This window comes from Pyrus communis, chromosome 2 (assembly GCF_963583255.1).
Source record: "Pyrus communis chromosome 2, drPyrComm1.1, whole genome shotgun sequence".
Lineage (NCBI taxonomy): Eukaryota > Viridiplantae > Streptophyta > Magnoliopsida > Rosales > Rosaceae > Pyrus > Pyrus communis.
This window is the reverse complement of record NC_084804.1, coordinates 35,440,283-35,461,900: the sequence shown is the minus strand read 5'-3', so window position 1 is coordinate 35,461,900 and position 21,618 is coordinate 35,440,283. Positions and strand designations below refer to the sequence as shown.

General features: G+C 37.6%; 4 protein-coding genes and 1 pseudogene across 6 annotated transcripts; 2 read left to right on the top strand and 3 right to left on the bottom strand.

Moving 5' to 3' along the window:
- The first annotated feature begins 462 nt into the window (after positions 1-462).
- LOC137724295 (single-stranded DNA-binding protein WHY2, mitochondrial) lies at positions 463-2,989 on the top strand. The gene is made up of 8 exons (XM_068463041.1): positions 463-533; positions 1,055-1,146; positions 1,241-1,338; positions 1,438-1,530; positions 1,645-1,739; positions 1,976-2,049; positions 2,364-2,452; positions 2,570-2,989. Exons 1-8 carry the CDS (start codon positions 487-489, stop codon positions 2,690-2,692), a joined length of 711 nt encoding a protein of 236 aa, XP_068319142.1. The 5' UTR covers positions 463-486; the 3' UTR covers positions 2,693-2,989.
- On the top strand, positions 2,766-9,663 carry LOC137725119 (tRNA-specific adenosine deaminase TAD3-like; annotated as a pseudogene).
- A 123-nt stretch (positions 9,664-9,786) lies between these two features.
- LOC137724267 (phytolongin Phyl1.1-like) lies at positions 9,787-12,128 on the bottom strand. Of its 3 annotated transcripts, none has more exons than XM_068463038.1 (2): positions 11,875-12,128; positions 9,787-11,486 (listed from the first exon to the last, which is right to left on the bottom strand). In XM_068463038.1, exon 2 carries the CDS (start codon positions 11,058-11,060, stop codon positions 10,227-10,229), a length of 834 nt encoding a protein of 277 aa, XP_068319139.1. In that variant the 5' UTR covers positions 11,061-11,486; positions 11,875-12,128; the 3' UTR covers positions 9,787-10,226. The 3 variants fall into 3 exon arrangements, with proteins under 3 accessions (XP_068319139.1, XP_068319138.1, XP_068319140.1); XM_068463037.1 differs by having other exon boundaries at positions 9,787-11,173; XM_068463039.1 differs by having other exon boundaries at positions 9,787-11,103.
- A 135-nt stretch (positions 12,129-12,263) lies between these two features.
- LOC137724306 (RING-H2 finger protein ATL58-like) lies at positions 12,264-16,524 on the bottom strand. Its single transcript, XM_068463051.1, has 4 exons — positions 15,961-16,524; positions 15,766-15,848; positions 13,646-14,067; positions 12,264-13,108 (listed from the first exon to the last, which is right to left on the bottom strand). The coding sequence occupies exons 1-4, from the start codon at positions 16,120-16,122 to the stop codon at positions 13,086-13,088; spliced, it is 690 nt and encodes a 229-aa protein (XP_068319152.1). The 5' UTR covers positions 16,123-16,524; the 3' UTR covers positions 12,264-13,085.
- A 2,103-nt stretch (positions 16,525-18,627) lies between these two features.
- Positions 18,628-19,560, bottom strand: LOC137725118 (uncharacterized mitochondrial protein AtMg00810-like). Its single transcript, XM_068463709.1, has one exon. The coding sequence runs from the start codon at positions 19,558-19,560 to the stop codon at positions 18,628-18,630; it is 933 nt and encodes a 310-aa protein (XP_068319810.1).
- Positions 19,561-21,618: the final 2,058 nt, after the last annotated feature.

Below are 21,618 nucleotides of genomic sequence, written 5' to 3'. Positions count from 1 at the left end.
ATGGTATTAATTTCTTCTCATGTGTATGTGAGAAGTTCAATTTTAGTCTAAAGCGAATCAAATCAAATTCAATATATGCCTTAAGTTTTTTAAGGCCCGGATCAAAATTTCAAATGATGCCCTATTGTAGATAGAAGAATTGATATTTTTTTCAGCAAATTGATATTTACTTTGCAAAACAGAAATTTCTAGTCCATGTAGTTGTAATCCTTGGAATCCTCGTTGTTATCGTAAATCCTATTGCTTTTGGGAGAATACATAAGGGATTAAAGGGGCGAGTCAAGGCTCGGTCCATCTTGTCACGGGCCGGCCCGAACAAGCTCAAAAAGCCCTGGCTCGTGTGGACCGGTTGAGTCGAGAAAAACGGCAAGTCGTCTCGATATTCCAAAGGTATCAAAGCAGAAGTGCAGAAGCATGAGCAGTGGCATTCCCCACCCCACCCCCCCCCCCCCCCCCCTCTCTCTCTCTCTCTCTCGAGCAACAAAGATGTTGAAGGTGTTGCGCGTCTTGTCCTCTTCCACCGCGAAATTCAGGTACCATTTCTCTTCCCGTTTTTTCTTGTACTAATTTCTGTTTTACTTTGAAAGAAAAAGGAAAAACCCTTACAATTTATCTGTTTTTAAAACCCTGAAAAATGTAAGCATGATTGATCGAATCTGGCTGCCAAGAAATGAAAATTTGGTTCCTTTTTGCAAATCGATAGGTGTATTGGATGTGAAGGCTGAAACTTTGAGTGGCAATGTTTTGTAAATTTCAAAATCTAATTTAATCTGGTATCATTAAATTCTGCCAGTTTATCTGTGTTGATACTAGATACTATCTACTTCCAGTTATTTCTGGTTCCCATTGGTAAATCCGTAAAACCCAATTCTTGTAATAGAAGAACATCTCCAGCCTTTTTGCTATTGTTTTAATTTAAGGTGAAAATCATGCGATAATTCTTTCTTAAGAATGTTGGTTTTTGAATGGTTCTTCCATTGAATCCCGTTCCTAAGATTACGCTCCATTCTTCCGTCTCTCTTATTATTGTTCTGATTTTCTTTGTGGAAACCAGGAGCCATATCTGCACTAGAGATGCTTTATCAATGTATGCTTTTACTCATATCACCAGATTTTCAACTGCCACTCAGAAATTTTCTGTTAAAGGTAATTAGTTTATGCAGTTAGTATTTCGAGTTTTACCTCTTATATGGTTTTCTCCTCACAGATCAAGTTTTACCTTTTGATCCTGAACCTTCAGGTCCCAGTTCTCATCAAGTATATGCTTCTTTTGATATCTTCAAAGGCAAAGCTGCCCTCTCTTTGACTCCTGTTCTTCCAACATTCACTAAATTGGAAGTACGCACGTCTCTTTTCATTCGTAATTTCATTGATCTCATGTCTTTTGAAGGGAGACAATACCATATCTCCTCATTCGTCTCCTTTTGTATTGCATAGTCTGGAAGTCTTGTAGTTGATCGGCGTGGTTCTGTCATGTTGAAGTTCACTCCTGCCATTGGTGAACGTAAGTATGACTGGGAAAAGAGACAGGTAACTTCTGTACCTCTTCTTATTTACATTATGTAGATTTATATATTGTTTACTTCCCGAACTTCTCTCTCTTCATGCTGCTTGACTTATAATTTCAATGACATTTGCTTCCAGATGTTTGCTTTATCAGCTACAGAGGTCGGCGCTCTGATAAGCTTGGGTCCCAATGATTCTTGTGAACTATTTCATGATCCCTCAATGAAATCAAGGTTGATTTTCCTCCCACTATTGTGGAAACATATGTAACAAGGGTTTATTTCTTTTTTCATACGTCATGGAAAGAACTGGATTTTGATCAAAGTTCAAACCAATTTTCAGATGGCATAATATCGATCATGGTGCTTTAATATGAAAGCGTCACTTTTTTATCCTTTCTTTTTTTCCTAAAATTGTTATTATTTTTGGAAATAGATAGTTAGACTTTAATGAGCAATCCGTGCTACAGTAATGCTGGTCAAGTGAGGAAGAGCTTATCGATTAAGCCTCATGCGGATGGCAGTGGCTACTTTGTTTCCTTAAGTAAGCGTGTTATATCTTCTCATATTCTCTTGTGTACTTAATGAATGTGAAGTCCCTAATAAGTGGATTATCTTCTCGTATTTGTTACTTTGTACGTGCTTTATATATAATAAGAATAATATTTGAAGTTGCGATATATCCAGGCATCGACTTAAAATCTGACCAAGTGACTTGGAAGTTTTGATGTATTGATTATCACATACGTGTGCTTTTTGGTTACTGAAACTTAATATAAAATTAAGTTTTTGAGTCATTTGCTGATGTGGGGATTGATGCTATCTGAGTTGACATTTTCCTCCCGTTTTCATTGGCAGCTGTTGTCAACAACCTGCTAAAGACCAGAGAGAGTTTCTCAGTTCCTGTCACGACTGCTGAATTTGCTGTTATGAAGACTGCTTGCAGTGTATGACATGACTATAAATTTGAAGTTTTCTATAACTGGAAAAACAATGATTGATATGCACTTTAATATTTCAATAAAATTGTAATGCTTGTAAGAAAATGAATATTTCTCATGCAGTTTGCATTGCCCCACATCATGGGTTGGGATAGATTGACGAACAAGATGCCAGCAGGTGGTGGTGGTGGAGGAGGGCAAGAATCAAAGGCGGTTCCACAGCTTTTGGAGGAGTGGGATAGATGAAGTCCGCCTCTCGAATCTCATCTTTATGACAAGCTAAAGGAACTTGGACTTGCAAATTTGGGTTCCTACTAGGATGGACCTGTTATGGACTTATGGTGGTGTATGGTGTATTTTGCTGTGTTGCCAAAAGCTTATTTGACCTGGTGTAGGCTTTTCTTTTGGCTTAGAACGCTTAAGTGATTATTTTCAGCATGATATATATATGTAACTTTAAAGCTAAAAGTAGGGGGTTTAAAGTGAGTTAATAGATTCGGTTGGTATCTAATTATATGATATTATGTACTTGTTGAATTTTGATAGTTCAAGTGCCACCAATTGTTGTTATATATCCAACAACAGGAAGCAAGAAAGTGATGGAGTGAATTCTTGTGAGTCAATTGAGCTCTCAATGCATTAAGCAATCGAAAGAAAACAACAAAACTGCTAATATGTTTCAACGATTTTAGTTTGAGTGACCCGTCGGATAACCCACCAATCCCAATCCCTCCTGACCAACAGCCTACGGTGGATGCCATTGCTTCAATCATACACCCTAACTTTGCCAACACTCTCGTTTGGTAAGCTTGGTTTCCTTTACTGCCGGCAGGCTATGTCCCAATTCTTCACATTCTTTCTTACTATTGTTTGAACCAAATGGCGCCGCAGGAAAATCTCCGACACCTCAAGCAGGGTGCACAAGAAATTTGTTCAAGGAGGTCTCTCTCTCTCTCTCTCTCTCTCTCTCTCTCTCTTTTATCTCTTAAACCCTAAACCCCCTTTTATGAGAATTAATTCCTTTCCAATTCAATTTTTACAAACAACAAAAACAAGAAACCAATTCAGTATAGTTGATGCATTGAACATCTTTTTACTGCGAATTGTGTTTTTCGGTCTATACCATATGCGGTTTATTCTGTGATTCATTAAGTATTCATTTTATTCACTGCAACTTTTCTAATGATTTTGAATAAAAATGATAAATCTTAAATTTATGCTAGTTAGTTATTAAAATGTTATGTTTGAGTGTGACCTGGACTCGATTAAAAAGGGTTCATCGGTAGCAAATCGGAGATGTTCATATTCTTAACCAATGAACAAGATTTTCTTCATTGCATTTCATTGGTCAGACAAAAGATTATTTACTGAGGGAAGGGCCGTAGAAGATTGCCTAACCACAAGGCTCAAAGCACTTAGTCAAACAAAACTACTCCTCTCTATGGTGGATTGGGGCGTTATGTCCTACGTTACCTTTAATATCCTTGCAAACGTGTCTATCAGAACACAATAATCATCAGCTTGACCAAATGGGGTATGAATCTCTTGTTATCCTACCATATCTACAAAAATCTGTCTAATAATTGTGCACATTTCCAACTCCTACTTGATATTGCCCTGATATGGGGGGTCATGGTGACCACATTGTTCTTACTATCTTATCTTTGGGGTGTATCAAATACACCGTTGACTATTAGTTTACTTTACAGGAGAAATTCAGTCGTTTGTGATCTTATGTCTTGCTTCTCAGAATGGTAATCAGTTGGACAGCATTCAAAATGATGTACGGGAGCTGATGAATTCCTACCAGTTTGAGTCCCTTTATCACAAAAGTGTGTCTTCCTTTTTCTCTTTCAATCATGTTTAATTACTACTTTTTTTTTTCTCAAAGTAATAAAAGCACAATTAACAAATAATCTGAACAAATGTATCGTCCATTCTTATTATCTAAGTGTAATATTTTTTTATTCTTTCATGATCCAATACATTATAACGACTAATTAATTAGCTCTTTAAGTTTGATTATCTACTGTATCGTCCATTCTTATTATCTAGTGTAATATTTTAGACATTATAATGACCCCACTTAGTGGGATAAGGTTTTGTTATTGTTGTTGTTGTTTTATTTCAGAATGTAAACTTCAATGTTTCAATTTTAAAAATATTGCACAATCAATAAATTTACATTACAAGTTAATTAGCTCGTTGTCAAACTATATGACTTATAAATCATCTATTAATTTGTTTACTTGCTTATGTTTTCTTTATGGAAGTTAGGCCTCCTGTTAATTTACATTAGGTATGGCTACTTGATTACTTGAGAACTTTTCTTTTCTTTCTCAAGATGCTTAGAAAGAATTTGCTCGTTCTTGATGATGGACTGGTAGTTGTATGGCTTTAGTTGCTGTTAAGCCATGGATAAGCAGTTAGTGGGCTTTGGGGATGTATGATCAAAGTGTTCCCCTAAGGTAGTCATAAGAGACAAATCCGTGGATTTGTAAGATATTAATTAGGACCATTATTATTCTTCGGTATAATCTTAGAATTGAATGGCATCATTCTAATTCCACTTTACTGAGTTCCACTTTGTGGGATGAGGATTTGTTGTTGTTGTTGTTGTTGTTGTTATGCTAATTGCGTTTTACTGAATTCCAATCTGGTCTTAGCATTTTTTTTACTTAATACTTCACTTTTGTGCAATTCCTCGTAGACCTTGTCTTGTATATACAATGATTTGGATCCCATCCGCATGAACTTACTATCCCATTTTGGACATTGAATCTGATTTGCTTGAGTGTTTATTATTAATAATAGTATCTGAAAACTACTATTCTTCTGGTAGTCTCCAAATTTATCGTTGAACAAGAATATGGCGAACATCTAAATCCACTAAATTTAGGTCTGCAAGTATGCAGCATCATCAAAAGAAGAGTGGGAAGAACAGTGCAAGCTATGGCACAAGTATAAGGCATTATATGGGATAGTTAGATAAAAGTTCTTTTTTATCTGCACCTCTGCAGTGTGGGTTTGTTACTTCCTTTTTCTGCTGGGGGCTCCTCGTTCTGCATTCCCAGCACACAAATGCCAAATCATATTTGTTTAATATTGTCCTGACTCGTTTTTTTGTTTGTCCTTTACCTTTTAAATACAGTAATATCGAAGGCATTACTGGATTCAGTGAAGAGGACTCACATTCGGTCTTCAGCTTCATGAAGTATGCTATTCAGTTGGCAAAGTCTGGTGATAATTCGGTAAAGTATTACTCTCTCTCTCTCTCTCTCTCTCTCTCTCTCTCTCTCACACACACACAATTATATTTGCTCGATCTCATATCAGCAATGTGCTTTCAGTAGTATTTATGTCATGCTTTTCTGATATGCTTTTAAATATTCAAAATGACGCTACTATTTTAAAAATTCCTAAATGAAATGGAAGGGTTAGGATGAATTTATTGTTGTTCTCTCTTGCAGTCTTGTTATTTACTTATTTTTCAGCCAGTACCCTGTTGTAGTCTTAGTGCTACTGCTGTTCGACATGCATGGATCAGAATCAGTTTGAGGACAATAATAGCATACAATTGAGGAGATATTTACTTTTCCATTTAAGAATAATGATAAAAGATAAATGACCTTAAAGGAGTTGATCATAATCTTGATTCTTAGTTTATTCTACGCTATGTTTTCATACTAAACTTGTAAAAGTTGATGTAACGCTTTACAACAAAATGTTGACCGACTAAGTCTGGTAATTCCTGACACGACCCAATAATCCGACACGACACAACACAAAATGAAGGGTCGACACGATTACAAATCGGATCGTTATCGGATAAACCCGATAAGCACATGTTAAGATAACGGGTTGTTTGGGTATATATGTGGATAACACGATACACGATAAGCAAAATATTAATTTTATAATTTTATACCCCTAAAAAAGTACTATAATAATTATATATATATATATATATATATTAATTTAACAATTTTATACCCCTAAAAACTATAATAATTATATATATAATTAAATTTAAAATTTTGGTGACCATTAGATCGGCTGAGATTTAATCTCAGTCGTCCATTGTGCATTAGGTCGGAGGCTATCCTTCTCTTCTCTTTCATTCACTCTAATCTCTCTATTCCAGACTTACTCATGCGCCGTCTACTTAATCCGCATCTCTCTCGCATCCTCCTCCGTTCACTTCCTTCAACTCGACTCCGGCAGCCACAAGAGAACCACGCACAAGCAAGCACATGCTAAAGGTATGAATTTTGTATTTTTGGGGATATGTTATCAGGGGATTGGGGAGGTTAGAATTCAGGTGGCCTGTGAGGCAGGTAATGACAGAGTAGTGACGCCCCACCTATTTTTGTTTTGCTGTAGTAGATGCAATGTCTTAATTATTTGTATGGAATTATTTGTCCCAAATATTGACAATTGGTAGGAAGGTCCTTTTTTTTATTGTGAACGTCGCGAGTTTATTTGTATCTATGTTTCATTTGGGGGCTATTTACTTGAAATTAATAAGTGGGGTCTATATTTGTTTTCCAGGTTTGGAGATTTGGAACAAGCAAAGCAAGCAAGGCTGCAAACTCCAAGTGCAAGGTATTTTTAATTGAATTGTGAATTTGAAAGTAAATTTGAATTGGATTGTGATTTGTAGATATGTGAATTGGATTTTGAAATTGAATTGGATATGTGAATTTGAAATGGATATAGATAGGTGAAATTGAATTGGATATGTAAAATTGAAATTGAAATGGATATGTGAATTTGAATGGATATGGATATGGATATGGTTTTTAATGTTTGGTTTTTCTATACTTAGTTTATGCGGAAGAGAGTTTTGACGTGGAAAACCTTACTGAAAACATCATCAACATAACTGTTGAAGGCAATAGATCAAGCCAAAGTTCCAATACAATTTCCTCATAATGATCGATGAAAATTGAGGATTTTGTAAAAGGAATAACATGCAAGCTTTGAATTCCATTGGCAAGGTTTAAACTTTTGAGAAAGACGTCACAACCTTGAAAATAAAAACTATTTCATTTTGCATAACCTTGCACATTTAATATTTTGTAATAGACTAGTAGTGTATGGATATTTTTTTATTAGGCTCTTATTTTCGAGTGTAGATGTAGTACTTAAACGACAAATGTGTTTTAATATTTTGAAGTAATATTTATGTGGCAATGTGTGGTATGTGCAAATTTAAGAAAACAAATATTTTTTCATAACAGGTCGGGTCCCGACCTGTTAAGCACCCATTAAGATAATATGTGTTATACGAACACGACAGACACGACCCGTTTGCTAGGCCTATTACCGACGCATCCGTTCCCAAGTGGTTTCCCTAAGCAAAACACGTGGATTGGGTGATGTAAAACATGTGTGACCAAACTGGTCTTAGCACGTGGATGGATTACCTGATATCATATCTTGTGAAAGTTAAGCAATCCAACCTAAAACTAAACAGCAATGGGTGGAGGGTCCAAGGAGTTCATTTTGTGCAATGCAAGGCCTTAAATTTTCGATATAGGATTTAACATTAATTGAAACTTGTTTTAAATTCTCCCAGGCAGAGGCACCCCCTCTCTCCCCCACTCCCCCAACGCACACAGAATGCCACCTCGTGTAGTTTTTCTTTTTCTTATTGACTTTTTAAGTGTCCTTTTAGGAGTTTTTAGAAGAGTATTCATTTCCAGATACCCCTTCTGGCTTTGGATTGGACATATAAGCAGGTTTTCCTGAATGGTTTTTTGGTTCAATCTTACACTGAAACTTAAGTCTGGGGTTGCAGGGGATGTCTCTACTTTTTCTTGATATTAAATGAAAAACAATGTCGTCGGAACATTTGAACAGGTTTTTATGTTTCAATTTCGTCTAGCTGACCTACATTTGAGTCCTCATCTGGTGTATCACTTGTATTGTTGACTGCCAAGTGTTCATTAGGTTGAGTGATAGGGAAGGAGACTAAGAACTCATTATCAGCACACCACTGAGTCTTTGCTCGGTGCTTGTGTCATAACTGTTGAGGTCAATGCTGCAGTTATAAACAGGTAATCGCTAAAGCATATGATCAAACTTGTTCTTGTTATAATCCCAAAAAGGAGATCACCCTTGACACCAGCTGCAGTGGAAAGCGGGAAACTTGTGTTTGTCATAGCAATACGAACGGTGTATTGAGCCGTGAAGAGCATTCAAATGGCTTTCCAGATAAATCAGAACAATTGTACAGTGATGTTTCTTGTTTGAATCCTTGAGGATGGTCTCAGCAAGAATCAGACACGAGTTTGCATTATTGCCACCCTTTGCGTCACACTGCATTGTTGCTATTGAATCTTCTGCTGCCAGGGACAGACTTCTTTTCCCCAGCAGTCTTCTTCGGCAGGCTTTTTGGCAAAAAGACAAAAGGCCAACTGTACTAATGTGAGTTGTTTCATTCTTCTTCACATAATTTAATTTCTTATGTCCCTGATATTGCTACCTCACAGTAGTTATTCTTAAAGAGTCGTCTTATCACGTATTCATCAGGTTAATGGAGACGACAATCTGGATGTAGATAGCGAAGGTTGTAGCAGGTCATTATCAGCGAGGCCTTGCCTGTGCACAGGTTTCCACATGTACCTAGTTTGGGAGCCATGCATATTGTAAGTTATTGAAACTGATCGAGCCCTGAGTTTAGATTCCTTTGTCTATATGGTTCAGTAATAATAATAATGATGATGATGCTGCTGTGATTGTGAATGTGTGAAGGTGTGAAATGGCACTTGTACACCAGAGGATCATGTGGATATTCTTCGCATGCCGAAATGCAAAAGCAGGAGCAATGGGGAGTGTCCACAGACTACAAGGCCGAAGAAGCTTGAATCATCACTATGCTGTTTTCAGGGTCTCATTAGGGACGGACGGTTGAAACTTCAACTCCCCCATTTTAGCACTGCTACAAACCACTGACTCTCAGCAGACTGGACTGAAGTGGATTGGATCGGATCGGCCCGGCTCGGCTCTTATCTAAAATATTCAGTTCATGGTTTGATGGGTTCGTGTTACTTTGCATTCCTCTCCATTGAAAATATGTCGTAAAAAATCCGATTCCCTCTTAACAACTCTTTTAATTTATTTGCAATATTATCGATGCCGCATCATCATTATAGTAAGCAAATGTTCCCCTTGAAACGGTTTGCTCGAACGGTTGTGCATGCCAGCCACCCTTCTCGGGGCGAGGAACATGACCGGTTAATGCAATGGTCGGAATGCAAAGATTATAAGTATTTGCCTTGTTGCTTGGAAGCCATCCATTCTTCCCTGACGGTTAGGTCAAGGAAGAAACCAAGAAATAGGAAACATAGATGGCTTTAAAATGAACAAATATTAAACAAGAAAAAGGTTAAGCAAACGACTTTCCAACAGAACGCTTCATTCATTGCATGGTGATGATGATACGATACACAAAGCACTACCAAAAATCCCAGCAGCAAGTACAAGAGAATATTATGAAATTGCATAAAGGCATCCAAACGCTCCCGACTGACTCACAAGTTTATAATTTTCTAAATCTGCATATGCACAAGAAGCACAGAAACTGTAGAACCAACTATACAACAAATTCCTCCACCATCTGTACCTTCAAGTCAAATAGACGCAGAAACATCATTCAGAAGGTTAACATGTGACTCCCGTAGACTTCTCTGCGACAACTGTTTCTTGATGACATGATTTTCCACCTCTCCAGTCACGATCTCAAGCTCCACTTTAGACACCGATCACAACATATTCAACGGATGCACTCGATACCATGACAAATAAGTAACCAAATCACAAACAGTATAACACAAACAGCTGCATCAACGGCAAGGACAATTCGCACTTGGCGGCACCACTTCTTTCGAATGCTTTGAGACCTAATCCTCATTGATCCCAAATCCTTTTGTAATGCAATTGAAGAACCTGCTCCAGCTTGGTTATTGGAACCCGAATTAGCTGAGTCAATACTGACTCCTCTATCCGTAGATTTCCTATGTTCCTCCAACTCGATGTCTCTCACTGCAATCACATGCTCTTTAGCCTTCTTCTTGTCTTGCTTGCTGGACTTCCCCAACAGAGGGGCTTTTGTAGAATTGGCAACTTCAATTTGACCATTTGCACTACTTGGTGAAGGAGAAAGACCAGCATGAAGTGACGGAGAAGCTTCAGCTGTCCAATTACTACCACCATGAGAAACATTCTCCAAGGAGGTGATCAAGCGGTGGATAACAGGAACTAGCTGTTCTTGTATGCCAACAGAACTCATAACACTTGACAAACTTCCCCTTAAACCCTTCCTGGCTACCTTCTTGAATTCATCTCTCAAATGCTCTAAAAACTGAAGAACCCCGGTATTGCCCAGACTATCATCAACAATTGTGAAATAAACATAGGCATCTTCAATTAAGAAACCATAAGTCCTTTTACCCACCGTCTCAAAATACCACCTATGAAAAGGAGGAGTCTTTTCCAAACACAAGGAAGCCAAGTTCTCAATTTCACCTTCTCCGCCACTATACACGTAGAGGATCCGGTCACCCCTTGACACACAACAGTAGTAAACTGTATTTTGAACGGAACCCATCACTAGTACACCGTTAGAGTTGATACTCAATTCCACTTGTAGTCTGCAAGCAAGTATAGTAGAACCTCATGCTCAGCATCACCAAAACCGCCCTGGTCTTTCATTCTTTTTACCTAGTGTCAGACGATGATTTGAAAATTTGATTCCTTAAAGGGGGCAAGATATGATTTTATGTTGAACACAAATTCAAGGATCCGAAGACCATAAGCTATTTTCGTCATCAAAGAAGTAGGACCAAATGAAATGCAAACAACACATCCGCTACAGAATCAAAAGCATATCCAGAAAAATGCAACAAGGGTTGTTGTTCAGCTAAGTAGTTGACGTCGGGAATGAAGTTCAGGGTGCGTCGTTGTAGGCTTGTCTGACTCTCAGGAGCAAGATGAGAAACTAGTCTCCGAAGGCACTAATCCTAATCCGTGAGTACTAGGAAGAGAGAGCAAAAGACAATTACTAATGAAATCAAAACAGGACCCTAAAGTCTAATTGAACTTATCAGTACAAGTTAAACAAAGACAGGACATTGGAAGGAAGGTTTCAAATTAAACAAAGACATCAGGTTCGGGGTTTTCCACAAGTCTAAACCCCAAATTAAGTAAAGGCATGATACGAAATCGAATCCAATGCTAAATTCAAATTGGTTATTGGTTGAGAACAATATAGCAAGATGGCAGTCAATGAGTGTTTGGTAATTGGTACGGAGAAATAGTACAAACACAGGGCGGTGTGAGTTTACAAGATTAGAAACAGATTTCTCATCGACCAACCAAACAGATCGAAAAAAGGTTCTAACAACACAGAGATTCAGATTTACCTCCCAACAAGACAAGCCTTGAGGATACGGTGACACGTGACGGCTGACTGAGGAGACAGACACCTGGTGCCTCCTGCTGCTGCTGCTGCTGCTGGTGTTCAAACTTCAAACGCCAAACTCCAAACTCCAAAGTTCAATCTGAGAGGATTATAATATGCGATGCGATGCGATGCGATCCGAGTTACAGAAGAAGTGAAGTTATGTAGTATGCTACGCGTTCTCTCCGGTTGACATTTGACCTGTCTTGCTTTGGTTCGTCTTCTTTGGGTTTGGCGACTTTGGTTGGGTCTTCTTACTAACACAAATACAATACGGACGCGTAACTACGAATTGAAAATGACATGATAAATGCTAGCCTTTCACACTCAATATATCCGTTGTTTTTTGTTTGATTTTTGCTATTCTCCGTAAAAATCATTTTCATGATTTAACAAAAAAATAAAAGAAAGACAAAGGAACGAAATGACCATATTCACATTTTGTAATTACAATTTGAGATGAAATTGTTCGTTTGGAAGATTTAAATGGTCTTATTTGGGTGTCTAATCTAATCTATGCTTAATGCTCATGAGTCTGAGAGAAACATATATCTTCTGATTGTCGATTGGAAGATTTAAACAAGACAATATTCTCAATTAGTGAGACTACGTAATCCTTGCAAAATACCATACAATGCTCGCTCTCAGTGCACGGTAAACCCTTGTTCAAATCACGTCTTTATTCTCATACTCCTAACCACTGACAATCACATAACAGTGGATGTCGCTTATACTGTTCATTCAGCAAATGAGAATCGTACCCGCTCACAATGTTCTTGGGCACGGGGATAAACTTACCTACAACCAAACCAAATTTGTTAACTACGTTCCCACCCAAGCAAGACCAATGCCAGATCAATTTGGAAACTCCACAACGAAGATGTGGTTTCCCGTCTGAAAGCATCGATATACTTGATTGTTCCTGCATTCATCAGTTGTCCTTGGTACCTCCCTCCTTGCTGATGCGGACGTTTAGGATGTCAACATCAAAAGAAACAACATCTTCTTGTTTGTTTTACTTTAGCTGCTTCTTGGCTTCTATATACAGAAGCATATGGCCAAATATTCTCTCAACATATCGCATGTTTGGAAGCTTTTATACTCACCGCCGCATCTCACTTGGATACTAGCATGCAGAATGCAGCAATTGAATTCTTGATGCTTCCATCAGCTCTAATGCCTCAATTCAAGTCCATCTGCATGGATAGACAGACAACCAGATGTCATTAGCTGAAAATTTATCATATGGAATAAAATTAGTACACTGGCAGGGAAGGAGACAATTTGGACAATGTTCCTGACAACTGGTTTGGGAAATGACTAAAACCAGATTTTATTATCTGGCGATCTACCCAGACAAACAATCAGCAGTGGAGGCCGATGCTCAATTAGATAAACTCACTCGACTTGGGGGATACAACAGATTAATTACTTTATTACTTTCTGTACTACTTGCAAGTGCAAATGAGAGGCATTTGTTAAACATATTCACAAATGAGAGTTAGTACAAGAAGTTGTGTCTCATAATCTTAAAGTTAAAGACAAAAAATAAGAAAAAGGCACAATGCGCATCACCATACGACGTTCAGTGGAAATGTAATAATCAAATTATGCTAATTGCATTTAAATAATAACAGAAAAACCTAATTTTAGCAAACTGTTCTGAAAAGGGGGGGCAAGAAGGCAGGAAAAAGAAAATCAGTTAAGCTAATCTTCAGCAAATCACAAATTACCAGATGATCCACCAGTATGCTGATGCACTTGAGTTGCATTTCCTGCATCCCTCAATCCTCTCTTGCAATCAACCCACTCAGAACTTGCATCTTCTTTGGAACTGTTTTGGGCGTTTGTTGGTTCTCCATTCCTCAACCCAGAAAACTCTGTAGCTTTTGTTTCTTCACAAGCCTGAGGCATCTGTAGAAGAGATGTTACACTCCTATTCACCGCAACAGAAGATTCATGACTTGGTTCCACTAGTACATCAGGCGATTCATTTTGATATTTATGGGCAGAAAGGAGGGATGAGCGGCACAGTGGACAAGTGCTGTGGGTAGAAAGCCAGCTGTCAATGCAATCAATGTGAAATGTATGGCCACAGGATGGTATCTGTTGAAGTCTATCCTCCGCTACATAGTCACCCAGGCATACTGAGCATCTGCAAAAAAATACAAAAGGTGCCTCATTTGTTGAGAGAAAGCTAAGATTTGAAGGCACTATTTTCATCTAAAAATAGCACACTATATTGGAAGTAAATTTGAAGCTATTGTAAACTACTGCAAACACATCATGCTAAATATAAAATTATGGACAATAAGCGTTCTAGTTTAAATATGATAAATTATTCCAAAGTCTAAACAACCAAAAGATGTCACCATCACCGTTACTTTCCTATTTTGTTTTGTTTTATAGTAATATCCTGAAAATATAATTCCTTATCATCAAGTTTCAGTACCGATGTGAAATCAAGGTAGGGGTGAGGGGTTGGCTGGTTGGTATAATTGCATCGCAGGAAAATGATTCAGAGAAATTAAATCATACTTATTTGGAAACTAAAGCCTGTGCCTCAAACAACTATTGATTTTGCACAAACAATCATTCACATAAGTCATTACTATAGCATTGTTTGTTTCAATATTCCTTCTTATGGATTTTCATACAGCCAACCCCACTTGGTGGGATAAGGTTTGGTTTTTGTTGTATGAAGTACCTATACGCTCATTGTTTCACAACTCTTGTGATGTAGGACAATAAGAAGGAATAGAGAAATAGAACAGAACTCACTCAGGCCTGTGGCATCACACCAAAGGTGTATTGAATCACTCCAATACAGAAGTTAGAAAAATTCCGGCATCACATCAGCCTTCAACTTCACACGGAAGGTGCCTTGGAATCACTCCAAGGTTGTTGTGCTTCACACACAAGCAGGAAACCTAGAATTTCCGTTCTCTAACACTTATTTCAAAAGCTTACAAAGTAGCCCCCTTCATAGGCTAATTGGTACATGAATCTGGAAAGATTCGCATTATTATCCTTAGGAATTCTGAAGACTAATTTGTGGATAGTCATCTTGTCAACTAACTATATCACTCTTGGTCTCTTTCTGTGGCATAATATGAGATTATTTAGAATAACATAATGACTAGTGATCTCACTACTGGAGTCAAATCTCCATACAAAAATGTCAATAACTCATTGCTATCATACTGAAATCAATGAAATGTAAAAACAGTAGCTTTTAAAATGTTATAATCAACTGAAAACTAAAAGATGAGAAAATATAAAAAGAAGTAGCTCCATATGATTCTTTCTATGAATTACACAAGACAAATTGTTAATGCTCATCAGGAAACATCCAAATATGGACCCTTTGCTTCAGTAAAGTTCTTCCAAGCTTGAAGAATGAGATTTACACTATGAATCTATGATATTCCTTTTTGGCGACTACCAAACATAGCATATGTCAAGAAGGATGAACCGAAACGCAAGCTATAACTTTCTATTATCCCCACACCAAAAACTGTACTTAAAATACCAAACTTGACCTCATCTATATTGCTTTTACCATGTTCAATGAAAAGCATTTCTGTCAATTTCAAATTCTAATCATATTAGAACTCATCATCTATATTGCTCTTACTGATTATATCATGTTGAAAGCCAAGCTGATAATTTTCTTATCAGCTTGGCCTACAATTCAGTTACCTTATCATAAAAATGATAATTCCATTGATTCATTCCATGTTTCCAGGATACTGAAACAATCAATTGCATTCCGATTCCTCCAAGTTAAATAATAAAAAATAAAAAACAATATTAACTAAGAATTAAGGAAGGAAAAAGAAACCCCACTCACTGTGTATCTCTGACGGAGAAGCTCTCCTTATATACAATAATGGGCAGCATCTCCCTGAGCTCTTTCTTCAACCCCAACTCAACCTGACAGTTGCAGGCAGGAAGCCAATTTAAGAAACACATATAAATGGATGAATGAATGAATGAAACATATAAATGGATGAATGAATGAATGAAAGAATGAGGTAACACTTACAGTGGCAAATATGTGAGTGTGATTCCCTGGAGTCGGAAGAGATGTTGTCGTTCCGCGGGAGGACCAATTGAGGCGTCGAGGGCGAAAATAGAACAAGTAGAAGACGAAAAGGAGGATAAAAGTGAACAGGATGGGGACGCAAAACACCAAGAATTGGTACATCTTGAACCAACTTTCCTCCTTTGATGATGATGACTTACTGTTGTTGCAAGATTCTGAATTAGCAGAAGAAGACCTCGGTTATACATGATTATAACACATCCCTCCTTCTTCTTCACTACAAATTTAATCTAATCGAATCCAATCTAATTATTACTAATATCTTGAGAAATGTTTGTTGAAAAGCAGAATGAACGCATATATACAAGTGGGACCAAGATGTCTAATGGAAGTGTACACAGACAGTCTACAGATTCACAGGGAAAGAAGCAAAGAAAGAAAGGCAGGCAAGTGGGAAGTGAGAAGTAGCAAGTGAATAGGCAGGCAGGCTGGCAGATCTCATCTACGGATACGATACGATGGTGGTCAAAACTCAAAATATTCAAGACACAAAGAGTGTATCAAAAAAAAAAAAAAAAAAAAGAAGAATGAGGAGCGAGGAGAGGGCGGGGTGGGTGGGTGGGTGTGGGGATAGTGCTCCTGTACGAGCAACTCCACTTAAGGGCGGTAATTGTTCAGGTTATCATGCAATCGGCAATTATTGTCTTTAGTGAACCTTAATCGTCAAAAGGTATTTTTACTCTGTAAATGAATTATCCGAACAATTGGCATCCAAAAAAAAAAAAAATTTAAATTTGAGAAAGATTAATATTATATATAATTTCAAACTCTCTTAAGTTTAGATATTTTCTCACTTTTTTGTGCTTTTTTTTAATTTTTTTTTCTAAATGAATAACATAGACCGTTGGATTATAAGTTTTTGCAATCCAACACCCCAAGTTATGCCACGTGGGCTCAACCCTTTTTTAGATTTTTTTTTTCCAAATTAAAAAAGGTAGATTAACATGGACCATCAGATCTAAGAAATCCAACGGCCCGCGTGAAACACAGATTAATGTGGCTTGCAATGTGAGCCCTATAGGCACTTTTTGGTCAATCACTCTCCCCTAATCACACGAGCAGGCCATGCGCCTAGCGCAAAATAAAATAAAGCGTGTCTAATGCCAGCATAACATTAGATCGCCTCAAGCCATTTTACCCCGAATGTTTGGTCCATGGGAGTTAGGCCCATCCAATAGGTGGGCAATTGTCATACTTAAGTGTTCATCAATTTTGATGGGACTAGGATTCTCTCCCTTCCTCTTTCCATCTCCTTTTATCCCCTCCTATGTCACATCTCGGCCCGGGCCCCCACCACATCCTAAGCTTGACTCCACCGTAGCACGATATTGTTCGCTTTGGGCCTTGACCATACCCTCACGGTTTTCTTTCTGGGAACTCACGCGAGCAGAACTTCCCGGTGGGTCACCCATCCTGGGAATGCTCTAGCCCCTTTCTTGCTTAACTTCGGAGTTCCGATGGAACCTGAAGCCAGTGAGCTCCCAAAAGACCTCGTGCTAGGTAAAGATGGGAATATACATATAAAACTTACAGGATCCACTCCCCTGGGCGATGTGGGATGTTACATCCTCTCACACTCTTTATTTTGTCTTTCTCTTTCTATAAAAAATTAATATAAAATGTTAAAGTGGCTTAATCGTGACCATTCAAATAGAAGGGGACGGAAAAAAAAGAAGAGAGAGAATCCTTCTCCAGTTTTGATTCAACCTCTCCCTCCCTAGCCTAGTTACCTAACCCAAGGTGATCATTATCACCCTCTTCATGTCATTGTCATGTGTCAATTTAACTATCCATAATTGCCTATGCATTTAATTAAATATTTTATGAAAAAGAAAAACAATTGAATGACTTAAAAATAAAACTTACCATTTATTCTTTCATCCATATCTCACCTACTTCATTTGATTTTTTTTTTTTTTTTTTTTAACAAGCAATATTATGGTAGGGGAGTTGACTAAGCCTCACAATAAGTGAGCCATAATAATGTGATTCAAATTTTCCTTTTGCGAGAATCGAACTTAAGATCTTTCACTTATAAGTAATGAGGAATACTACTAGACCGTAATACTAAATGACATCTATTTCATTTGATTTGATTTGCTTAGTTTAATTAATTTAGATTTATGTCCAAATTGTTGGTTTTGATAACCAGAACTGAAGAACCCTAGCAATGCCCTTAAGTATGAAAATTCACGTAAATTATTGAACTGTTCTTCTCATTAATTTGTTGAAGGAAGATTACAATTTTAAAGGGAAAATACTGAAAACAAATAACAACTTCTCTCCCACAATCACATGCTGATTTCGTGGAGATCTCAACCCTAAGCAACGCAAGCAAACCTAATTGTGGCACGACTCCTAAAAATTAGGAGTTGTGCTTGACTAAGTCTCTACATAATTAGTCAACATTATTTAATTAAAAAACTTAATTAAAACTTAACTAAAACTCATATCACCCTCCCTTAAACTGATTTCTATTGAAAACAATTTAGGGTTTAGACACCATCACGAAATCTTCATCAGCTTCTTCAACCATCACATATCTTGCCAGGTTTTCAACCCACTCATTCTCAAGATGTTTGAGTGAATGCACTTCAAGTAGCTTCCTCAATTTCTTGGAAAGGGTTGCTTGAGTGACTTTGTGAGTATATCAGCCAATTGATTTCCACTCTTGCAATACTCGAGCTCAACTACACCATCATTGCATAGATTTCTCAGAAAATGAAAGCGAACATCAATGTGCTTACTCCTTCCATGCATTACAGGATTTCTTAATAACTTTATGGCAAAAATGTTATCACAGAAAATGATTGTTGAACCCTCTTGCTTGTCACCAAGTGCTTCTAGCATCCTTCTCAGCCAAATAGCTTGACATGCACATGAGGCAGCTGCCACAAACTCAGCCTCAATAGTGGATAGGGTCACGATTTGCTGCTTCTTTGAGGACCATGTAATTGCTCGATAATTTAGCATGAAAACATGTCCTGAAGTACCCTTCCTATCATCAATGTCCCCAGCGTAGTCACTGTCAATGAAGCCAACAAAATCTGAACCTCCTTGACTATTATAGAACACTCTATAATCGATTGTTCCCTTTACATATCTTAGAATTCGTTTTGCTGCATTCAAATGCATTTTAGTTGGTATATCCATGTACCTACTGATGACACTTACACCATACATTAAATCAGGTCGTGTGAAAGTCAAATACATAAGACTTCCCACGAGTTGCTTGTAGAATGAACTATCCACTGTTACTCCATTGATATCTTTACATAACTTCATTCCAGGCTCTAATGGTGTTCCAATCTCTTTGCAATCAGCCATTTTAAACTTTTCAAGGATTTCCTGTGCATATTTCTTCTGAAAAATAAAATTCCCAGCAGCCTTTTGAATGACTTCAACTCCTAGGAAATAATTCATAAGCCCGAGATCAGTCATCTCAAATTCCTCCATCATAGACTTCTTGAACTCTTCCATCATCTCAACATTGTTACCAGTATATATCAAATCATCGACATATAAGCAAAGAATTAACATTTTACCTCCAATTTCACTCTTAACATGGAGTGAGTGATCATAGGGACATTTTTGAAACCCTAGCCTTCCAAAATGATCATCAATTCGACTGTACCAAGCACGGGGTGCTTGTTTCAGTCCATAAAGTGCATTCTTCAGTTTATATACTTATATACTTTTTCTTCTTCTCCCTTCTTCGCATATCCTTGTGGTTGATCGACGTACAATTCCTCATGCAGTTCTCCATGCAAGAACATTGATTTTACGTCCAATTGATAAATCAACCATGAATATTAAGCTGCAAGTGAGATTACCAACCTTATTGAGTCTTGTTTAGCCACAGAAACAAACACTTCTTTGTAATCAATGCCATGATTTTGCTTGTATCCCTTTGCCACCAAACGAGCCTTGTGCTTGTTTATTTCTCCTTTCTCATTGACTTTGGTTCTGAAGACCCATTTCACGCCAATAGTCTTGTGTCCCTTAGGCAAATGTGTTAGCTCCCATATATTGTTCCTTTCAATAGACCTTATTTCACTTTCCGTCGCATCTTTCTACTTCACCTCCTTTGAAGCCTCTTCAATAGTGATCAGATCACTATTTACAAACAGTGCAAAATGAGCATTGTCATCATCTGAGCTTATGTAGCTTGTATCGTAATCCATCATCCAAGCTGACCTCTTTCTCAAATATTTACCCCTTAGATTGTATCTCTCTTCTTCAACTTGTTATGGTACTTCTTCAATTTGAGGTAAGGTTTAAGCCGTGGTGTTTTCACCATCAAAGTCATCATCAACTTGTATATGTTGCATGGTTGTTTTGTTTGTAGACTAACTCCATTTTGCATTTTCATCAAGCACCACATCTAGACTAATAATGATCTTCTCAGTTTCACGATTGCATAACCTATAAGCTTTGGATAAATCGCTTACACCAAGAAACACACATTTTTCACCTTTGTTGTCCAGTTTCTTCCTTTTCTCATCAGGAATGTGTGCATATGCTATGCACCCAAACACCTTGAAATGCTTTACGGATGCCTTTCTCCCATTCCAAGCCTCTTGGGGTGTCATTTTTAACAAAAAATGTAGGACTTCTATTAAGAACATGAATTTCCCAAAGAACTGCTTCAGCCCAAAACTATTTTGGAACTTCTCCTTTTGCTAGCAAGGTTTGAACCATGTTGATATGGTTCTATTTTTCCTCTCCGAGACCCCGTTTTGTTGCAGTGTGTAGGTTGCAGTAAGCTACCTTTTTATTCCACTTTCATCACACAAGGCTTCAAATTCTTTTGAACAAAACTCTCCTCCACGGTCAATACGCAAGCACTTGATTTTCTTCTCAGATTCATTCTCGACAAGAGCCTTGAAGCTCTTGAATGCATCAAATGCCTCTGACTTCTCATGCAAGAAATACACCTATGGTTTTCTGCTAAAATCATCAATAAACGAGATAAAATACCTTTTCCTTCCATTTGAACGTGGATTGATTGGTCCACATAGGTCCGAGTGAACCAATTCCAAAACTAAGCAAGCTCTTGTTGCTTTCCTACTTGGAAATGTTTTTCTTGGCTGCTTTGTTATGACCCTCACAGACTTAGTTTGGTTTGTGATTTTGGGCAAACCAGTCACCATTTTCTTTTGATAGAGTGTTCTTAGTCCATTGAAGTGCAAATGACCAAACATGTGATGCCACAACCATGTTTTCATCATTTTCCTTTGCAACCATACAAGTGTTTACACTTTTAAGCTTCAACAGGAACAACCTGTTTGGTAACATCTTCACCACAGTGATGGAGCTTCTCTTCGTATCATATATTTCACATTCTCCTTGAAATATGGTGATCTTATACCCTTTATCTTGAAGTTGTCCATCACTTAGAAGGTTTGTTTTCAAATTAGGAATGAAAAAGACATTTGTCAATGAAATCATTTTTTATCCTGATTTGAACCTTTCATTCTCATCACGTTCACTATTGACTTGTCTCCAAAGCTTACAGTTGTACGAAAGCTTTCATCCAAATTCACAAAGGATGTTTTACACCCATTTATGTGATTGTTGCAACCAGTGTCCACATAC

Excerpts from the sequence above, each read along its gene's own strand:
- LOC137724267 (XM_068463038.1), bottom strand. The coding sequence starts at position 11,060 with ATGGGTTCCGTTCAAAATACAGTTTACTACTGTTGTGTGTCAAGGGGT.
- LOC137724306 (XM_068463051.1), bottom strand. The coding sequence starts at position 16,122 with ATGTACCAATTCTTGGTGTTTTGCGTCCCCATCCTGTTCACTTTTATC. Across the intron at positions 15,849-15,960 it reads ACACTCACATATTTGCCACT|GTTGAGTTGGGGTTGAAGAA; the intron begins GTAAGTGTTACC and ends TGCAACTGTCAG. Across the intron at positions 14,068-15,765 it reads TTCTCCGTCAGAGATACACA|ATGCTCAGTATGCCTGGGTG; the intron begins GTGAGTGGGGTT and ends ATTTTTTTGCAG.
- LOC137725118 (XM_068463709.1), bottom strand. The coding sequence starts at position 19,560 with ATGTTAATTCTTTGCTTATATGTCGATGATTTGATATATACTGGTAAC.
- LOC137724295 (XM_068463041.1), top strand. The coding sequence starts at position 487 with ATGTTGAAGGTGTTGCGCGTCTTGTCCTCTTCCACCGCGAAATTCAG. Across the intron at positions 1,147-1,240 it reads TCAGAAATTTTCTGTTAAAG|GTCCCAGTTCTCATCAAGTA; the intron begins GTAATTAGTTTA and ends CTGAACCTTCAG. Across the intron at positions 2,050-2,363 it reads TGGCTACTTTGTTTCCTTAA|CTGTTGTCAACAACCTGCTA; the intron begins GTAAGCGTGTTA and ends TTTCATTGGCAG.